The 21108-nt window shown below is 51.9% G+C and overlaps 1 protein-coding gene across 1 annotated transcript in view; it reads left to right on the top strand.

Annotated features, from left to right (window-relative positions):
- CACNA1E (calcium voltage-gated channel subunit alpha1 E) overlaps window positions 1-21108 on the top strand; it is a 131705-nt gene that overhangs the window by 21049 nt on the left and 89548 nt on the right. Inside the window, exons 2-3 of the mRNA XM_071565743.1 lie at window positions 3052-3484; window positions 19663-19929. Coding sequence (XP_071421844.1) covers window positions 3078-3484; window positions 19663-19929 — 674 coding nt within the window. The 5' untranslated portion in view covers window positions 3052-3077. The remainder of the gene's footprint in view (window positions 1-3051; window positions 3485-19662; window positions 19930-21108) is intronic.

Raw genomic sequence — 21108 nt, forward strand, 5'->3', positions numbered from 1 at the left:
CAAACAGTAAATTTCCTGACTTTTATTACTTTTAGACTGAAGTTTGGGAGATAAGAGCCTCTAGAGACTTCATTTTCAGGTATTGAAAGCCTGCCGTGTATCACAGCACAGCAGTTCCTTGGATTTTCTGTATCAAAACTAGACAAATGCACCATTGCTGGGCAGTAATGTGCCCTGCTCCTGTGGTAGTCAGGGTGGCAGGGGCTGCCCAGAGCCCTGTGTAGGTCTGTCACATGCTCTTATTGCATCCCAGTCATTCCCCCAGGAATATGGACAGTGAGCATCAGTTGGGGTCACCTGTGGGGAAACCATGTGTGGGACTACTGAGGGAGTCATACAGGTGGATATAGAATCATAGAATTGATTGGGTTACAAAAGACCTCCGAGATCATCAAGTCCAACCCTTGGTCCAGCTCCAGTTCCTTTACCAGATCATGGCACTCAGTGCCACGGCCAAGCTCAGTTGAAAAACCTCCAGGGATGGGGAATCCACCCCCTCTCTGGGCAGGCCATTTCAATGCCTGAGCACTCTCTCTGGAAAGAATTTTTTTCTGCTCTCCAACTTCAATTTGCCCTGGCAGAGCTTGAGCCCATCGTGCCCCCTTGTCCTATTGCTGAGTGCCTGGGAGAAGAGACCAACCCCTGCCTGGCCAGAACTTCCCTTCAGGTCTCTTCCAACCCAGGCCATTCTGTGATAGGCACACATGTTATATGTTATTGAGGAAACCCAGTGTGGAAGTGGGTGCTTCTGGCTGTCCCCATGGTCCATTTGCAGCACATACAGAATTGTTTCCCACTGACAGAGGCAGCGCTGGCATTTAAACAGCAGAAGCCAAATTACATGAGCAAATGTGGTGTTTTCCCCACTAATTCAGATTTTGTGTAAAAATAAAGCGTGTTTGTTTTCAGTGTAAGGAGGGGCCCAAAGGCCAGAAGATGGGCAGATGCCCTGATGCCAGGTGCTTGGTGCCCAGCGTGTGACATCCTGCGAGCACCCTTGTTATCATGTAGCCTCATAAGCTTTCCTTAACAAAATGTTCTGGCATCCTCCCTTCTCTCCTTGTCACTTCTCCGGAGGGAACGTGGCTTGTTCTGCTGGCAGCGTGAGCCCTGTTTGCTTAGGCGGAGGCAAAGCTAATTATTTCTATTTATTTCCTCGAACTTTCTCAGTGTTTCATTTGAGGGCTCTGCTTGAGCTTTTCTGCTTGTCTCCCAAGGCTGGAAGTCACTGGTGTCCCTGGAGCAGGCCTGGTGGGAGATGCATTGGTAGGCATAAGGGGAGCCATTCTCAGTGTGGATGCTGGACCTGCCTTCAGGTTGTGTCCTCATTTGCTCTTGGCTAATTGTCCTCTGGGCTCTGCTGCAGCCACAGCATGGCTGAAACCTGGAGTGTTCATGCTTGGTGTGCATGAAAGCCTCCTGTCCTTGCCAAGGAAATGTTTAGGAAAGGAACAGGGCTGCAGAAAAAAAAAAGGTAAAACTAAACCAAAATGACACTATCCAACAAAAAAACTCAAAAAAATCACCAGCCACAGAAAAAGAAACAACCCAAAATATAAATATGAAAGAAAAAAATCCCCAAGGAAACCTGGAACAGATGAACAAAGAGTTAAACTTTAACAAGCGAGGATTGAGAACGAGCAGAGCAATATGAAAAGGAAAGGCAGAAGTTGTTGAAAATGAGATATTACAAAGGTGTCCGAAACTGACTTGAAAAAGTAATTAATGTTCCTAAAAAAAGTCGCATGGGTAAGCAAAGTAGTGGAGTGAAGGATCTGTTTATAGCTTTCAGTGGGACCAGCCAACTCATCTTATCAATGTGCTAATTAATTTGCTGAGGCTCTTGCTGGCAGTTACCTTTTTTGTTCCGGAGAGCTTGGCAAGGGTTGAGTATCCCTTGGGCTGGGCAGGTTTAAATTTGGTGGTGATTTTAGCTACCTTCTATTTACAGTGCACCAACACAGACCTGAAGGAGACAGCTCCTCTGGGCTATCCATCCCTTCCCAGGCTGTGTGGGGATGTCTGGCTTACTTTGACTAGGATGAAGGCAATGCTCTCTCCCCTCAGTTACTGTTGATTTTTTTCTATATTTAATTTATTTTTTCTCCTGGTGTGGTGTTTCCCAGCCTTTATCCCAACCTCTATTTTCACCTCTCTGTTTGTTCTGGAGGTGGTGTTCAGGTGGCTCCAAACAACACCCTCGGAAGGGGTTAAAATGATGATGTGCTCCGCTTTCTGCATTAATAGGGGATTTAAATCCTCCTTTTCTTTGATGTGTTATTTTCTTCTGTGTCAGGGATGGAGTTAGGAAAGGCTTAACAGCCTTGCACTTTCTCTTGTTCTCTCTTTCTTCATCACCTGCAAACACTGGGAGAGGAATTTCAGGGACTGATGGAGCAAAGCCCTTCCTGGAGCAATTGCATTGTGAGAATACAACATTTCACCATGACAAGGCTTTGGGTATAATCTCAGACACGAGCATCTCCTGTCTCTAGGGCATCATCTGCTTTGCTTAGCAAAGGAGAATTGCTTGGCAAAGTGTTCCTGACAGTGTTCCTGTGCCTTTTGCTCCCATGTGTATCTCCTGACTTAAAGTCATACTGATATTTCCACATTCAGCTTCCTGAAGTGCTGCCTGTCTGTCATCCCATGAATCTGAGGCTGGAGTAGGACATAGATGCTCTATCTAGGAATGCCCCATAGAGAAAGGCCAACCAAATGGAAGGAGCGAAGGAGTGATCTGACCAGGGTGCCTCAAATCTCCTCTTCTCCCATATCATGGTGCTGTGACCCAGCTACAGGAAGCTGTGCTGCTACAGGCTCAAGAGGTGCAGGGCTGCCCAGTTTGGGAAAGACGAGGAGATCACTCAGGCAGGAGGTGCTATCCCTTGTTCTAACCTTGGGAGTCCAGCAATGTATGCCCTGTGCCTTGTTGGAGGGGGTCTAACCCAACAAACCCAGGAGAAACAGGACTTTTGACCTGGGGGAAAGGGAGGTGGTGCAAATGAAGCAAACCACTGAGCCTCCCCTCTCTGTCTTGTTCCCCTCCAGAGTGATGAGCTACAACAGCACCAAGGATGCTGGGATTCAGCACGTGCTCCATGGGCACGCCGGGCAGGGTGGCTGAGCTGGACGCTGCCTCCCCCCGCTACGTCCTGGCCCTGCCTGAGGAGGAGACGTGGCGCAAGCACCGACTCGGCTTGATGCAAACCACCCACTCCTGCAACCTGCTGGAGCCCGAGGGCCTGGCCGAGGCGCTGGTCTCGCGTGCTGCCAGCTTTGATGCCCTCTATGAGCCCCGGTCCCGGGATGCGGATGTGGAGACTGGCAGCATCTTTGACCTGGGGCTTGGCCAGTATGTGCCCGTGAGCCCGGACGTCATCAAGCGCCGGCGGGGCGGGCTGATCGAGCAGAGGGACATTATCAAGGCACACGAAGCACACAAGATGCAGAGCACACCACAGGCACGGAGGAAGGAGTGGGAGTAAGTACCGGAGAGCCCCCAGCCCAGGTGGGCAGCTGGGGGGAGAGCCTGTCCTCTGTGGGGCTGTTGGGAGGGACTGGGGTGGTGTCATCCCTGTGACAGCTGCCACCCACTGTGCTCCATCTCCTCTTTTTCCTGAGCTGGGCTGCTTCGCTCCAAGTTGGAGAGTGGCATCCCATGGAAGCTGTGCATTTTGAGTGGGGTTTCCCCCAAATTGTGGTGTGGTGTGTAGGGATGTAGAGGAAACTTGGAAATTCTTAAGACAGTTTTCCTTGGATGCAGAGTGAGTTTTGGATGCATTTGGGGTCATTGCCTTTCTGCTTTTGCTGTGGCTTGAGCCCTGCTGCAAGGGGATTATGTCTAGATGTGTTGCTTCAGGACATGGTTTAGTGGGATTTGGCAGTGTTGGGACTTAATTGTTGGACTCCATGATCTTAGAGGTCTTTTCCAACCCAAATGATTCTACAGTTTGTATTTAATTCTGAAAAGTGTTCAAGTCTGAATCAGAGCAAGTAGGAAACATTAACAAACTTGAGAAAACAAAAGAGAAGTGCTTGGAAGAACTAGAGCCCACTGTTTTTTCTTACTATTTTCCTCTTATTAACTTATTCCCATAGTTTGCCTCGGTGCTGTGAGAAAGCTCCAAGTCCTGGATTAGTCTCCCCCACCTGGCACTCAGTGCGACCAAGGCTGCTTTGGTCCTGCATTTAAATTACAAGCTTCCCTTCCCTGTATCTGCTCAGCAAAATTGTTTGGAATAAGCTGTTGCAGCTCATTTTGCTGCAGTATCACTGGTCTAGAGCAGTTCCCTGCCTTAGGCACTTTATTTGGGGAATAATGTTTAATAGAACACCCAAAGAAGGTGGCAGTCCCTGTATTAACTAGATGTGGCATGTTGCTTTGGCAAGATCCAGGTCAGTGTGAAGCTGGTAAGGTTTGTTTTGTAGGGTTTCCATGATAAAACAGCTTGTGATAACGCTGAGGCTGCTTCTGCCTTTTTTTTTGGAGAGCAGCCCATCATTGAGGCAGGCTGTCCCTGCCCCTTTTGACTCGGTGCTCATCCCTTTGTGCCCAGGGAACCTCCTGGCCGGTGACTCAGGCAGCCCCGTGCAGGGAAAATAAATTGACATATGGGCTCGGCAAGTGCTCGGTGCCTTGTTATCTTTTGCAACCCACCAGGGATGCCAGATGAATAAATCATGGCCGGGCAGGAAGCAGAGGGATGGCCTCGTTAATTGTCGGCTGGCGGAGCAAGTCCCTAGAATGGCTGCTCGCTAATTAACTCCCTGGATCTCCACAGCTCTGCTTGGTGGCAGGGAGATGAAGCCGGAGTCCTTCCTGCTCACACTGCATGGGATGTGCCCCTTTGGCCGCCCTCAGTTGCTCCATCCAGCAGCAACTCAAATACAAAGCCCAATATTTCTGTCTTTAACACATTGGGAATGTGCAGGCGGTTGTACCAGCTGCTGCCGTCCCAGTTTGGTTAATAGGATGTTTCCCCAGGCTGATAGGGTCCAAACTTTGCATTTCCCAGTTCCTGGATGCTTGGGTTTGTCATCTCATCCCATTTTATCATGGGTTTGTGGGAATCCTCTGGTGTTGGGGAGACATGAGGCTCTGGCACTGATGGCAGCCCTTGGATTTTGCAGACCTCATGTCCTACCAAGGCTCAGAAAGCCCCACTGCCTATCTCTGCCAGGTCCCTTCCTGGGAAATTGGTGAGCACCAAGGGGGCTTGATCTGTTCCTTTCCCAGACTTATGTGCCCTCATACTCCACCAGCCTGTAAAAACCACATGCCAGAGGCTTTTGCTTTAACATCAGACTCATAAATGTCAGAAGGAGAGGGACTTTTGATAAGAGCATGGAATGACAGAACAGGGGAGAAGGGCTTTAAGATTAGGAAGAATTCTTCCCTGTGAGGGTGATGAGGCCCTGGCACAGGTTGCCCAGAGAAGCTGTTGCTGCCTCATCCCTGGAAGTGTTCAAAACCAGGTTGGATTGGGCTCAGAGGACTCTAATCTGACTGAGATAGTCTTAAAGGTCCCTTCCAACCCAAACCACTCCCTCTAGGATAAACTAGTGATGCTTTTGCCAAAGCCCCTACTGGTGTGCAAAGTCCATAACCCCAGTGCCATGGGTGCTCGCTGGGAGTAGATGGATAGCATGTAATAATGCAATTTCCCTGTGATTTAATTTTCAGAAGGGCCCATCTCACATGCCTTGAATCACCCTGGGAGGTTTTGCCTGGGCGGTCTGGCTCTGGTGAGCAGTGGGGAGGTTTTTCCCATAGCTCTGACGTGGCAGTGGACGTTAAATGGAACATGAGGAATGCAGAAAATGGCTGAGTATCTGCAGGAGGTCTCCTTGTGCTCCTGTTTGCCAGCTCTGGCTGGGTGGTCTGCAGTGTGGTGGGCACAGGGAGAGAGTGCAGCATGTGCCTCTCTTCTACTGCACGAGACCTCTGCTCCCCTGGATTAGCTCTGCCTTTGCAGTTGTGGCATTCCTGGTGTGCAGCCAGATGTTGATCTGTGTTGCAGTGAGGGAAGAGAAGCAAAGGCTTTTTTTTGCTAGCATTGGTAGGTCTGACCTTTACCAAGCCTCCACCTCCTGCTGCCTTTTCCCTGTGAAATAATCCCCACAAGTGGGATAAGAATAGGAAGGGTAAATTTCTCTGTGTTTTTTGGGTTTTTTCTCCAATGGGGAAACTGAGGCAGAGAACAGCAAACACTGTCCACCAAGTGCTTGCAGGGCAGTGGCTCTCTGGGAGGCTTAACTTTATGGTGAAAGGTACATGTACCAGCCCACCTTGTTCTCTAAAGGATTTAAGGCTAAGGCAAACACCAAACCTTGTTTTCCAGAGTCCCAGCCTGATGCCCTGCCCTGCATACCTCTGTTCGGGTGCTGGGTTCAGGGATGGAGGCTTATGGAGTAGTCTGCTATGCTCCAAGGCTGGATGTACTGCTACATGGAGTGGATGTGGCTGAATCGCTGTTGTCTTTGCAATGTATGTCTGGCAGCATCGTTTGGATAGTGTTTAGCTCAGAGGCAGCTCAAAAGAAAAGCTCCTTGTCAAAACAAGCAAATGGGGAACCTCCTGTGGCTTCACCAGGCTGAGCAGATGCTTCCTTAGCTGATGGTAAGGACAAGCAGGGCCACACAGGGAACATCCCAGAAAAGCTTCAAGCTGAATTTGAGGCAAACAGGACCCAAACCTGCTTTGCATGGCCACAAACCACGTGAGCATGGGAATTTGTTAAACTTAGCTGTGCAATTTGGGGAATGCAAACTGTGCTCATTTTGGAATGATACCTACAACAGGGATGCATGGAAAACCCTGATTCCCAGATGTTGGGAAGGGAGGCACAGTACCAAAGGAGACTGGAGGGAAAGCAGCAGGATTGTGGTACAATATGAAGGTGGGATGCTTTAATTCAGTACCAGCATACCTGAGTGAAGGTTTCAGTGTCCCATGGGAAGCAATGAACTCAGCTCACAGCAGAGGACAGTGGTCCTAAAGAGTAAGGTAATTAAAAGTGATCTCTTGCTTTGTAGCATCTTTGAGTTAATGTCTCTGATGCTACGAGTTTGCAGGGTATGGTCTGGTTCATGGATCTGCAGGACAGGAGAGCTTCCTGCTGCTCTCTCAGATCCGCACCTGCAGTGCAGACCGTGGGGAGCCTTTTGGGCTGGAGCATATTGTTACTGCAGCTCTGCCTTTGTGCGGTTTTATGGGAAGCAGGGAGAGAACAGAACAAGCTGAAAACGCACAGGGTGTTGCTAACAGATCTCAGTGGCTTTTTATGACTTGGCAGCCTCTGTCTGGTTATATGCGCGCTCTGCATCCCAGACTACAAATGAAGCCACCTTTTTTTTTTTTTAAATTTTTTTTTTTTTACTGGTGCTGAATGAGACAAAGGGCCCCCTTGGTGCGTGCTGGGCTGGCAGCTCCATTGCTGCTTCCCAGCATATTACCCAGCACCATCTGGGTTTAATTGACTGCAGTGATAGAGAGAGCAGGAGTGTGCATGGGGTGGCACTACCAGGAAGTGCCCCTGGGCTGGGGCTGTTTTGGCAGCTGTTTCAGCACCCACTCCACAGGGAAGGGTTGAGCCCCAGGTGGCTCAGAGTTGCCATCACTGTTGCTGGTAGTTCTGTGGCACAGTTTTGGGAGAGGTGTTGGATGTAGTGGGTGTAGCTGCTGTGTTGTGAGCAGCAGCCCTGCTCCCACCTGAGTGGGCTCTCTGGGGGCTGCTCCATGCTGGGGGCAAGGGACTGGAGGAGGGTATTGGCTCTTGGCTGCAGCATCAATGTTAAGAGGGACCTGTGAAACAGCAGCCTTTGCTTCCCTGTGTGTGCTGCTGAGAGAGGAAAAAAGTGTCCCAGCATCCCATCCAGGTCTTGGCTCTGACACCAGTGTCCAGTGCCTGGCACCCCTCCTCATGTCTCTCTCCTGACTCTACCCTGGTGGGTAGATGACCTTCTTCCTCCAGCACTTCTGCAGTGTCAGTCACTGTCAGAGGCAGCTTAGCCATGTCCTTTTCCACCATGGGCTCCTGTCCAGGATTCTGCTGTCATGCATCCAGGAGTTTGGGAGGGCTGAGCAGGAATGTTGGGGCAGCCCAGGGATCTGGCAGAAGCTGTGGGGAATCTGAAGGTGAAAGCCCTGAGGTGTTGGTGGCAGTTGATCCTGGGGTTACGTACCTGGGAGCATCCTTTAGGTAGATACACCCACGACTCCTATGCAAATCCTCTGCAATCCAGGGTAAAGCCATTAACCTCTCTGAGAGCCTAATGAATGCCTTGGTTAAGGTGATTATGCTTATGTTTTACCCTGCATGAGGAGGAATACAGGTGGTAGAAAGGACTATGGATGTGCTAAGCCTGGGAGTGGGGGACACTGAAATATGGCTTTTGTCATGATAACTTGGCTTTGAGCAGCAGCTCTCGTGGCCCCGGGCCTCACTGCACTCTCCGTTTCCCTTTAGTGCAGACCAAGGTTTAGATTCTTGGGGAGGAGTTTCTTTTCTGACCTGGGATGAACCTGAGTTCCACTGAATATCCTGGCAACAGCATGGAAATAGCAGCATCTTTCACTGAACTGCCTCAAAGTCTGGGTTTCTGGCACACCCTGGAGGAATTCCCTCTCTGAATTAATTCAGGTGACTGCAAAGCCTCTGAATGGGCACTTGGGGACAGTCACAGCCTTCCTGCACAGCTGAGCCACTCTTCCAGGGAGCTGGGCTTCTTAGGAGGTGCTGCTGAAAGTGGAAGACAAGGTGGTTCTCAGGAGATACCTCTGCTCAGGAGCTGCTGCCTCGTGTTCTGCCACTACATCCTGGTAGCTCCTTCTTTCCTCACTGGAATCTCAGCTGCAGGTGTTGGGAAACTTTATTAGCGCATCTTGGGGCAACATTAAAGCTGTGCATCATGCTGGGGCTAATTGTGTTTCCCAGGCAAAAGCCTTTGGAGGAAGCTTCTCCCTTGTCTGGGCCATGATTCAGAAATGCTGAATTTCTGGGAGACAGTGAAGTGGGAAAGAACCTCAAGCAGGGGCAGCTAGACCAGACTGCCCAGGATCATGCCCAAGTGGGTTTTGAGTACCTCCAAGGATGGAGACTCCACAACCTCTCTGGGCATTTTGTCCCAAACATTTAGTACCTCTCACAGTGGAAAAGTTTATTCCTGTGTATAAGAAGAGTTTCTTTTATTGCAGTTTGTGCCCATTGCCTCTTGTCCAGTCACTGGGTGCCACAGAGAATAGCCTGGCTCTTTTTACTGCACTGTCAGGTATTTTTTTGCATCAATCAGATCTGTTTTGAGCCTCTTTGAGCCAGACTGAGCAGTCATAACTCTCCCAGCTTCTCCCCCTTAGTCCCCTTTGCTGGATTTGCTCCAGTAAGTCCATGTCTCCTGTCCTGAGGGCACAGCACTCTGGATGTGTCTCACCAGGACTGTGAAAAGGAGATAGGTCACCTTCTCAACCTGCTGGCTTTGCCTAACACACAACCCAGGAGGCTGTTGACCCCTTTTTGAAAGAGCACACGTCTGGCTTGGGGTCAGCTCAGTGTCCACCAGGTCCCTTGGGGCTTGCCCTGCCAAGCTGCTTCCGAGTCAGGTTGTTCTTCCCCAAGTGCAGGGCTCGGTGTTTCCCATGAAGCTGAACTGTGTGCTGTTCCTCTGCCTGTTTCTCCAGCTGCTGAAATCCCTCTGGATGGCAGCACAGCCCTCTGCTTTAGCAGTCTCTGGTTTACAGCATCTGTGAGCATGGTTTGGCACAGCGTGCAGGCAGTAAAACTTCCGACATTCAGTTCTCATTTCCACCCTTGTCTTTTCCCTCCTGTCGAATAATTCAGCCTCTTCCCCTCTCCCACCTTTGTGATTGGGGTGAGGGGCTGTCTGCTGGCTGGGAGATGTTTGTGGGAGAGGTGTTTTTCAGCCTCTCTACTGTGCAAGGTTAATGTTATTTACTATTCTCACTTTCTAAGGTATGGCACATCCTGTCTCCTGCCATACTATTTGTATTTCAGAGATGGTGGGGTAATAAGTTAATTCAGGGACCTCAGGAGGTTTCTAGTCCAATCAGACAATCACTTATTTTTAATTGAACTCAATATTTTTGTTTTTAAACACGGAGGATGTCTCACTGTACCCTCACAAAATGGCATTTTCTTGACTGTGAGCATGGTGAGACCCTGGCACAGGTTGCCCTGAGAAGCTGTGGCTGCCCCATCCCTGGAAGTGTTCAAGGCCAGGTTGGACAGGCCTTGGAGCAACCTGGAGTAGTGACAGGTGACTCTACCTGTGGCAGGGGGTTGGAATGAGATGATCTTTAAGGTTCCTTTCAACTCAAACCATTCTAGGATTCTGTGAAAGGCTAGGAAGGTCCCTGAAGCTGTACTAAATGTGACTCTTGATTTCCCAAAGTGACCTGTGAAACTCTGAGATCTTTCTTAGAAAAACAGAGAGGAGAGAAGCTCTTGTTGTCTCCACTTTTTCATGCTCAATGGGAAAGGCCACTCTTATCCTTCAGCACAGGATTATGAGTGTGTAGGTCACCCAAAAACATGTTGCTGTTGCTTGGCTGTTTTTGGCAAGTGCTATACACTTGAGCAAGGATCTTTTTAACTGAGAAAAGCTGTTTCTTATCCCTAGCTGTGGGGGAGGAGATCAGTGTCCTTCCCAAAGCACACCTGAAAGAGCTGTCTCATCTTTCATGGATGATTCTAACCAGCTGTGTGAGGATTGTCTGGTGGGAAGTAGCTTTCCTGCAAGCTTGGAGCATGGCACCATGGTGGATAATGCTGTAACAAAACACACAACATCTCTGAGAGCTCTGATTCAAACCACAAGTCCTTTATTTGTCATCAGAGAAGCTTCACAGGGGCGCCTTTTTTTTTACCCACTGCAGCTCATGAGACAGTAAACTGGTATCTGATATGCTGGAACTCCTTTCTGTGCATTTGCCTGGGTGGAAATAAGCCTAAAAATTCTTCAATGAACTTTTTTCCCATTGAGGAATCACAGAAGCCATGCTCTGCTGCGGCTGGGCGAGGGTGTTTGCCTTCACAGAGCCTGCTGAGCTGATGACTCCCTGTCGATGCAGCGAGGGGGACGGTTTTTTCGCACCTCCCAGCACTGAGTATCTTTCAGAGAGAGGTTTTGCTCTTTGGCCTTTTCTCTTTCACAGGTTTGGAAGATGGGAGCAGCATCTCCTTACTGGCTGCGCTCCAGGGATGGGGCTTCTCTGGCTGTCTTGAGCATCAGATGCTCAGTGCAAGTTCAGACTTGCTGGAATAATTTTTCATCAGCTCCATCTTCTTCTGACAATGTAACTTTGTAAAAGCCACCCTGTTTGCCAGCAGGTTGCTTTGGAGAAAGCTGAGACTGTGAGTTTGGCTTCATTAGGTTGAGGATGGAGGCGGCGAGTTTCTGGTCCATTTTTCTTTTTATTCCCAGGGGTATTTACAGCCCAAAGGCAGAAAGGAGGCTCCTCTGTCATCCTACTTGCTGGTACCATGTGTTTGGCTATGTTTATCTGAGTTGAGCCTTGCAGGGCAGGCAGAGGATCAGAGAAAGCACTGGATGGTCCTGCCTCTTGTGGAGGCGAAGAGGAGATCTAAGGGAGAAGAAAATCTCCTGCTGGCTTTGTCAGGAGCTAATGCCGCTGTACCAGAGGGGTCACGGGGATGCTGAAGGAGAAAGAGGGATTTCTTCTGCTTTGGGTAGTGTAGCAGTTGAAAGAATACTTTCAAAATCCCTCTCCAACCTTTTGACAGGCTAGAAATAAGTTTTCTCCTGTTAGCTGTCTATGGATGGCCTGGGGATGTTTTTCTGAGCTTCTTCCCACACACATGTTAAGTTTGGCTGCTTGGTGTTTGACTCTTACAGGGCTTTGGTGGCAAGAAGGGGAATATCCCTCTGGGGCTGGGCTCTTTTGCTTCTTCCTTTCCATGATCTCCCTTTATCCATTCTGCCCAGTCCTGGCCTTTAAAGCAGGGTCATTTTCAAATATTCATATTTTTATTCCCCATTGGATCCTCTCAAGTCAGCCTTTCTGGAAATGCATTGCCCAAAGCTGGACCCATCTGAGATGGAGGAGGATGAAGAGGTGTGATCTTCCCTCCTTCTAGCTCAGTTAGTGTGAGGCTGGGATGCTCCACAGCTTTTGGCTGAGGGGAGAGGTTGTGTAGAGGGATTTGGGGGTTGGAAGCTGGGATGGAAATTCCCTTTAATCTGGTAGAAAAGCAGGGGAAGGTGGATAGCTGTTCTCTGAGAGGTGGGATTGCTGCACGCCTGCCCAGAGCAGCCAGGATGCGACTGGAAATGCTAATTAGAGCCCAACTTGCAAGGCTAAATAAAGCAGCAGGGCACTCCAGGCAACTTATTAATGGATGATTATTTCAGGGCTCTTCAGTTGAGCCATAAAGCCTCCTGGCCTAAGGCATATATAGTTAGACCAAGGAGAGCTGTGTCACCAGGAACTGAGTGGGGTGTTTAGGTAGGAAATAGGAGAGTGGGCAGCAGCAGGCTGGGCGGCCTTCCCTGCTGTGTGGCATCACTGCAGCCAGCACTGGGGCAAAGCAATGCTGACCCTCATCTGCAGTAATTTAGGGGTGATAGTCTCACCTGTCTCTGCTTGAGGTGTCAGCAACTCCCTTGTGTTTGTTCAAGTGGTGTTTGCACCCCCAAAGGGGCTGTTGGTTTGGGTTTGGTGGTTTTGGGCAGTACAAAGCCCTGGGCAGCCTGTGGGAGTTGGTGAGTGCAGGCACTGAGCTTCACCATGACAGAGTGAGACTGAGCACCAAAACTGACTCTTGTGAGTTTTGTGGTGCTGGATGCACATCCCCTAAAGTGTCGCCGTAAATGCCCAGGTTTCTTGGCTGTCCTTTAAGCCTCCTTTCCAACCTGACATAATTTCAAGGCCAGGTTGGATGAGGTTCTGAGCAACCTGATCATGTCCTGAAGGTGCAATCTGAAGATGCAATTGGACTAGATGGCCTTTAAAGGTCCCTTCTAACCCAGTCCATTCTGTGATTCCCAATTTGGTTGCTCCTCTCTCTTTTGTTCAAGATGCAACATCCTTCTGCTTTATTAGTGGTGGTGATGTATGAGCTGCTCCACTCCCACAGGGATGCACTTTGGGGGGACATCCAGTTTGAAGGCTCCATGGTGTGTTTGGGCGCTTTTGGTGGCTTTAAGAGGTATGTGATGAATTTACCTTGGAGTGCATGTGATCCCAGGGTGTACTGTGAGTGATGGTGAGCCCTGGATTTCAGGTCACCTGAGCAGGACTTGGTGCTAGCCTGTGGTGCTGGCATCTTGTTATGCCTGCCCTGTGCTGAAAAACACTTGGGGAAGGATAAAAAGCAGTTTATGCACAGCTCCTGATCCCTGTTCTGACATCCCACCTGACTTGCATAGACACCTTTAATGTGTCTCCCCTTTGCTTGAACAGAAGGATGTCACAACAGATGAGCCACTGGGAAGCATCTGCATGTAGGGGAGGAGGAAAAGGAAAGGAGGAGGCTCACAGGTTTTCCTCCAGGCTCTGCCCAGAGGAAAACCTAAAATGCCATGGCTAATGCATGCCTTTAGCCCTGACATCTCCCCACTAGAGAAGTTGGAGACTGATGGGCCTGGGGTGTGGTGGGACATTGTGGGTTCGGGAACCTTGAGTGGGACCTGCTTGGGAATTACACTCATGTTTGTGCGGCATTTTGCTTCAGGTTTGTGTTGTGTTTTGCTTATCATGTGAGAACTTGTAGGCATTTTAAAAAGTAGGGCCAAAGATACTCCAGGCTGGATTCTCCCAAGCAAACACTTGCAGAGAGGTTAGGAGACCAGGGATCCCTGGGGTGGGAATGCAAGGTGTGCTGCAGCTGGAGTCTTGAGAAGGGGATGCAGAGGGAAGGCTGGGTGAGAGCTTTTATGGCACTGCTCCTTCTGCACCTCCATCACCTGCAAGAGTTGGTTGCAGGGGAGGCACAACGACCAAAATCTGTTTCCAGGAGGTTATTGCCACATCCCAGCAATGAGTGCTTTACAGGATTGTTTTCCTATTGATTTTAAAGATGCCAAGGCTGGATGTTGGACTCATGGGTCTTGGTAATTAAACCCAGCAGTGTTTATGGACACAGGGGTGTTTTATGACTGTGTGCAGCCAATTACACTTTCAGTTTCAATCAGATCCAAGTTTTCGTGCTACTGCTGTCGTGTGGTACCTGGGGTGGCTGCTGCAGCCCAGTGACCAGGAGGAGGGTGGTGGAGTGGTGGCAGCCACTTAAATCTGGAGGCAGAGTGTGAGATTTGCTGGCTTTCACTGGTTCTTCCGGCCATCTTCTTCCTAATCCAACAGGTAATGAATCTGTTCCTGGAAAAAAACCCCTGTCTTCCTGCATGGTTATAAACATGCTTCTGAGTCACAGCTACTCAGTCCCAACTTGAAATTTGGCCAAAGCACCACCATAGATGATTCTCATTTGATCCGTTTATTTTTACTTTTTTTCTCCTCCCAGCATAGCCATATTTCAAAAATAAATTAAAATCAGGATGCCAAAAGCCACTTTCTAAGATGAGTGCAGTCTATCACAGCTCCTGGGAATATCAGTCATGGAAGGGGAACCTGTCCCCCCTCTCTCGACCCTGCCTGGTCTGTGTTAGAATCACAGAATGGTTTGGTTTTGAAGGCACCTTAAAGATTATTTAGTTCCAAACCCTTGCCATGGACAGGGACACCTTCCACTAGACCAGGTGCTAAGAGTCCCATCTAACCTGGCCTTGAACACTTCCAGAGATGGGGCAGGCACAGCTTCTCTGGGCAACCTGTGCCAGGGCCTCCCCACCCTCAATGGGAAGAGCTAATATCTAATTGAACTCTGCCTTCTGTCAGTTTGAAGCCATTTCCCCTTGACCTGCCACTCCAGACCCATGTACAAAGTCCCTCTCCATCTCTCTTGGAGCCCCTTCAGTCACTGGAGTGGGCTCTAAGGTCTCCCTGTGGAGCCTTCTTTTCTCCAGGATGAGCAACCCCAGTTCTGAGTCTCTTTACAGACTTGTCTCCTGGCAGCTGCTCTCCCTGAGCAGAGGAACAGCTTCTGGCTTTCTGAGCAGCCTGGGGCTTGGCAGAGGATCCTTTTTAACTTCCAGTGTTTTTGGGTGCCTGTACCCAGCAATGGAATTATTAAATAAGGCAGTTAAATGCCTCCCTGACATCCGATCCCGTCAGATCTCGGAAGCTAAGCAGGGTCAGCCCCGGATTAGTACTTGGATGGGAGACCTCCTGGGTGCTGTAGGTTCTAGTCCTGAGGACTTCACTGTCACTGTCCAAGCTCGCTCGGCCGTGGCAGATGGACCTCAGGATTTAAAACGGTGGTTCTGCGCACGCTGAGCCTCACCTAAAACTCCACTGCGCAGGCTGGAAGGGCACACCCACGTAGGGACAGCCCTTCCCAAATCTTCGTTCGCGAAGCTGAGCCACACACACACACGCACCCAGCAAGTGCATAGGTGGGAGATCTCGGGGTGCCTGGGCTGAGCCAGAGGATGTCCCAGGGACTGCACAAAGGGATGCGGTAAATGCGTGGGAAGTTTGTATCTGCTTCTAAGCATCCTGCGGGAAGTGGGTCAGGCGGGGGAAGCCCAGACGAAGCCCTGGCTGCTGTCTGAGGCTGGGACGGGTGCAGGGAGGGGACAGCTGCCGCTAGATGGCAATGCCGGAGCGGCGGCAGAGGCTCAGCGGCGGGCGGCGAGTGATGGGGTACTCGGGCTCACCCGGGAAGGGGCAGCCCTTGTCTCCGGTGATGGCATGGCTAGGAGGGGGCTTAGATGGCAATATCAGCGTGAGAATCACAGAACCATGGAATCATTTAGGTTGGAAAAACCCTCTAAGCTCATGAAGTCCAACTGTTAAGCCAGCACTGACAAGCCCCCCACTCAACCATGTCCCCGGGTACCACAGCTCTATGTCTTACAAATCCCCCCAAGGATTGTGACTCGACCACTTCCCTGGACAGCCTGTTCCAGGGCTGGACAGCCCTTTCGGTGAAGACATTTTCCCTAATATCCAATCTGAATCTTTCCTGGTGCAACTTGAAGCCATTTCCTCTTGTGCTGTTGCTTGTTGCCTAAGAGAGCAAATCCCTTCTGACTACAGCCTCCTTTCAGGTAGCTGTAGGGAGTCAGAAGGTCCCTCCTGAGGCTCCTTTTCTCCAGCCTGAACACCCCCAGTCCCCTCAGCTGCTCCTTATCAGCCTTGTGTTTCAGTCTGGAGGAGTGTTAGCCTGCCTCTGCAAAACCAAGTGCATCCCAAGTGTCTTCCTGTCCTGGCATCCGCTGTTCCCCTGTCTTCTTGGATCTCTTTCATTCACAAAAACCCAAACAGCCCCATAGATCTGGCTCTGAATCCCTTGTTGAATCATGCAGGCATCAGACACTCTTCTTCCTGACTCACGGATCCCAGTGTGCTGGGTGAGGGTCAAGATGAGAACAGCAATAAACATCCTGGGAAACTGAGCTTGCATCTTTTGGCATAGCTGGAGACTTTTTTTCCTTTTGGCTTTCAATCTTCTCTTAAGGAGCTGCTTTCTCATAAATATCCCATCCTTTAGCACAGTCTGAACAGGAGAGAGTCTCCCATCAGGGTCATCCTGTGCTCTGCTCTGCAGCAGCAAATGTAGAGTAGAGGTGAGAGCCAACCCTGAGTTCAGGGGCTAGCCCAGTGCCAGCAGAAGTGTCCAGGTCAGGTGTGCATCGCTGCTTCAAGGGGTCAGGAGGAGAAAGGCTGCCTTCCTCCCCCATAGCTCCTTGCTCTGAGCCAGGCATGGGATGCAGAGGCAGTGCTGGGTCCATCCTCCTTAGCCTCTGGGTACCACACAGAGCCCGAGCATTTAGGCTTGGCCGTGCAGGGTTAGGGGGTGGGAGAGGTCTTGGGGGCTGGGAGGAGCCAAAGCAGGAGCTCTGTAAGGCTGAGGATCTGCTCCTGGCAATCGGCCCAGCCTTGGGTTTAATTAACAGTGACTTAAAGAGTTGAAAGGTGGGAAGAGTGGCATCACTCCTGGTGCTGCGTTGGTGGTGGGGAGGAGGAGGCAAAGGGGATGAGCCACAAATCATAATTGATTCATTTAGGGCAGTTTCTTGCCTGGACTGAATTGAAGGGACTGTAATTAGTCCATAACTGGTGTGGCCTCCTCACTGTCTGTTGTTAGTGGAATGAAAATCCAGGGTCGCTCTGACTGGCTGGGGGCCTGGGAAGTATTTTGGGAGGGATTTGCCTACCCTTGTTCTACTCTGTGCTGCAGTGTGGTGGTGACATAGCTGGGGACTTGCTGAAACACCCCAAAATTACACTTGGTTATAAGGCTAATTGGAGGCACAGAGTCAAGTAAGGATGCAGCAGACAGGCATTGTGGTGGGCTGGTGGGCTCTCAGTGTCTGGCTGAGGTTGGGGCAATGATCCCACAGTCCTTGTTGTAAACACTCTTCTGTTATCTTGCTGAGGAGGATCTGATCCTTCTTATTTCTCACCCAGGCAGCCTAAGGGCTCCTGACAATGCACTTGTGAGAAACTGGGATAAAAAGTACACTCTGTGGCCCTCTGGTCACAGTTGTGCCTGTAAGGTGGAGAAGTCCTTGGTGAAGAGCTGCCAGGCTGCACCAAGAGAGAAGCCCTTGCCCAAATGATTTATGTGATTAAGGGCTTGATTTTTAAACTTCCTTTTTTCTTTTTTTTTTTTTTTTTTTTAAATTTCAGTGCCTCAAGTGTTCCTGGCTGCCCCATAGGAAGTGTGAGGGACAGGACAGCAGCCACTGTGCTTGCAGAGCAAATTGATGGTGGTGGTGTGGATGGTGGAAGAGCATCATGGGGTTTCAGGGTCTCTTGAGATGCCAGCTGGAGCTGTGGGTGCTCTGCTTGTGGCAAAGGCCCTGGGGATCTCTTTTGCCTTGGGGTTCAGTGTGAGGGGTGGGAGATCCTGTGTGTGAACAACTCCCAGGGTGTGCTGAGCAGCAAGGCTGTGCCCTGCCTGGTGGGTACAGAGGACTTGGTGACATTCCTGCAGATCTGTGGGTACCCTTTGTGTGCCGGGGGTGGGGGTGGGTTTCCCAAAGCTGGGTGGGCAGGCAATCCCTGCACAGGGGCACAACCTAGACCAGGGGACTCTGGGCATCCCTGGGTGACCTTGGCATATGCAGGTGTGCAGCACCATTAGTGTCCCCAGTCCTCTGCCTATAGTGGACTGGTGGGAGCAGGGTCAGAGCCCGCCCCCCTCTCCATGGCAGCTGCTGCAGGGACACATCCAGCCCAGCCTGTTTACACCTCTCCGATGAGCTGTTGCTGCTTCTGGCCAACATCATGTGTCAAACAGAAAATACCGAGGTGGGGGGAGTGTGCAAAGAAGGCTGATCTGTATGCGAGTGAGCAGGAGGGCTCTCCCCAGGCACCCGCTGGCATCGGGGCGGCTCCGGCGAGGGCCGGGAGCCTCGAAGTGTCCCAGAGATGGGGGGGGAGGCCAGTGCATGTGGCTGGAGAGATCCTCGGTGCGGGCTGAGATTCGGGGGGGGGGGGGGTAGGGGGAACGCAGGCAGGGGAGCCCCCCTTACCCCTCAGTTTAGCCACTCACCTAGAAGCACCCGTGTGCTTGAAAGCCCTCTGCATCCAGGGCGGGGAGGGTGCTTATGGCAGGGTGAGGGCTCCCCCATTGCCTTTGTTCCCTTCAGACCCACCCCTCGACTCTGATTTTTCCTTTGCGGCAGCTCCCGTGCTTGCCAAAAGAACGCACTGGATGGAGCGAGGGAGCGAGCCGGGCGTGTTGTGCGTGTGTGTGCGCTTGTGTGCGCCTGTGTTGCCACTGACTTCATTAAAGCGAGCTGTCCCCGAACTGCAGAGGCGCGGCAGCCTTTAATTTCGTAGCCCGGCTCCTGCGGGAAGCCGACGTCGCCTTACGCGCTCCTGCCCTGGCAGCGAGGGGCTGAGCATCCCTGGTGCCTGTCTGGGGGCTCTGCCCTCCATTCCTGCCCACTGCCCCAGGGAGCCAGCAGATGGGTGGTCGGGCTCCCGCAGGATACTGAAGATGGAGTCGGGAGGAAGGAGTTGGACACTTGGCTCCAACTAAGCTGGACCACGCTGCAACCTGTTCCCCCGGCCTCGGCTGCTGCGCTGGGTGCTGTACCGAATTGTCTTCCTTTGCGATGGGGTGGATGAAAGGACTTGGATCTCAGCCCTTTCTCTGCTTGATCTCTGCTTGCCTTGTAGCGGGGGGGGTTAAAAGGGGCTGGTTTGGGCTTGCAGGCAGAGTGGTGGGAAGGATGTGGCTGGGTTTAACCCCTTGCTTCGTGGTGGAAGGTGCTTAGGGACTGAGCCGCTGCGGCCTCTGTCGAGCACGAAGGAGGGTTTGCTGCCCTCCCTGCTTGTCCGGGTGACCATTCTGGGGGGGCTAGAGGCAGCGGGGCTGCTCCCCAGGCCGTGCCGAAGGCACTGAGCCGGTGCCGTGCCTTGCCGCCTCTCCTCCACGCGGGTCCCTGCTCCCCTGGAGGGATGGAGGAGAGACGGAGCTGAGCATTGCCCGGAGAGGAGGAGGGGGCTGTGGTTGGGACTGCGCCCCGCAACCCCCTCCCTCTTCTCTCCCACCTCCCCGCCGCCTCGGTGCTGCTGCTTTGGCTCACCTGTGTGTTTTCTTCCAGGATGGCTCGCTTTGGGGAGGCAGTGGCTGGCAGGCTGGGCTCTGGAGATGGGGGCTCCGACCAGAACCGGAGCCGGCAAGGAGCTCCTGCCCCTGCAGGTGGAAGCCCAGGAGCCTTCAAGCAAACCAAAGCGCAGAGAGCCCGGACTATGGCTCTGTACAACCCCATTCCCGTCCGGCAGAACTGCTTCACCGTCAACAGATCGCTCTTCCTCTTTGGGGAAGAGAACATAGTCAGGAAATATGCCAAGAAGCTCATCGACTGGCCATATCCTTTCTGCGCCCCCTGTGAGCCCCCCCTTGCTCCCCGGATTTCCCTTGGTGGCTGCCCAGGACACGTGCATGTGGCACTAATGACAGGTAAGGCGTGCAGAGAGGGGTGCCCCGTTCCCTGGGGATGCTCTCCTCGCCCTGTTGCTGTTTCCTCTCCTGTCCTCTGCTCTGTGCCCGACAGGAGCTGAGCTATTTCTCCTTGCAGGGAGCACCTCAGCCCCTCCTCAGGCTTGGATTTGTTAGTCCCACCGTGCTGGTGAGGAGGGGTGCTCTGATCCCAGTTTAACCCTGCATGCCTTGGGATGCTCTGTGTGTGTGCCTGGGACGGGGGTGGTGGTGTCATGGCCTTTCCTCCGTGCCTTGATGCCTTGCTGGAGTTTTGTCACCCCACCCCACGTGGAGCCACCTATCCTGTTGGGGACAGCTCCTTGGGAGCCCATGAATCTCCAGTCCTGCTGGGTGGTGGCTGTGTCCCTCCTGTGCATGCCGTCTTTGCTGCAGATCACACCTGGCAGGGGCACAGCCATCCTCGCCCTGCAGCCCCCAGCCCCTCCCGGCAGCGCTGGGAACTGGTTGCCCTACTCCCTGCGGCAGAGGGAAGGATGTTGAAAACCTCTGTCTGTGCCCCGAGGCCCTTTTGAGGAGGCTGGCCCGTGAGTCTGTGATTTTTATTCTAGGGTTCTCCCCTCCTAGGGCTGGGTGGAGGGTGCACATTTCCCCCCTTCACCCCTCCTTCTCCTGCTCCTCCATCCTTTCATACACTCCCACGCACTTCTCTCTCCTCCCACCCTCCCCGCGGGTGCCCCCGGGAGCCTTGGCCAGTGCCCAGCACCGCAGCACTTAGTCCCTCATCAGCGTGTGCTCAGTGCCCTGCTGCCCCCCAAAACCCCTCCTGGGCTTTGCCCCCATGGAGAAACTGAGCCTGAAAACTTCAGCGTGGCTGTGCTTTGGCTGTAGGACCCTCCCTGTGCTGTGTTCTGCAGCAGTGATTCCATGCAGCTCTTGCCTCTGCCGCTTTCACCGCAACTTGTTGGTTGAGTTACTGGCTCTTCCAGTGGGCACAGGAGAGCTTTCCCTGGTGCCAGGCAGCAATGCCTTGGTTTGGTGCAACAGGTACCTTGGGGAAAGGCCTCTGGTAAGGCACAGGGGTGCAGGACACGTCACCCACCCTGCT

The sequence above is a fragment of the Pithys albifrons genome, chromosome 10, assembly GCF_047495875.1.
Source record: "Pithys albifrons albifrons isolate INPA30051 chromosome 10, PitAlb_v1, whole genome shotgun sequence".
Lineage (NCBI taxonomy): Eukaryota > Metazoa > Chordata > Aves > Passeriformes > Thamnophilidae > Pithys > Pithys albifrons.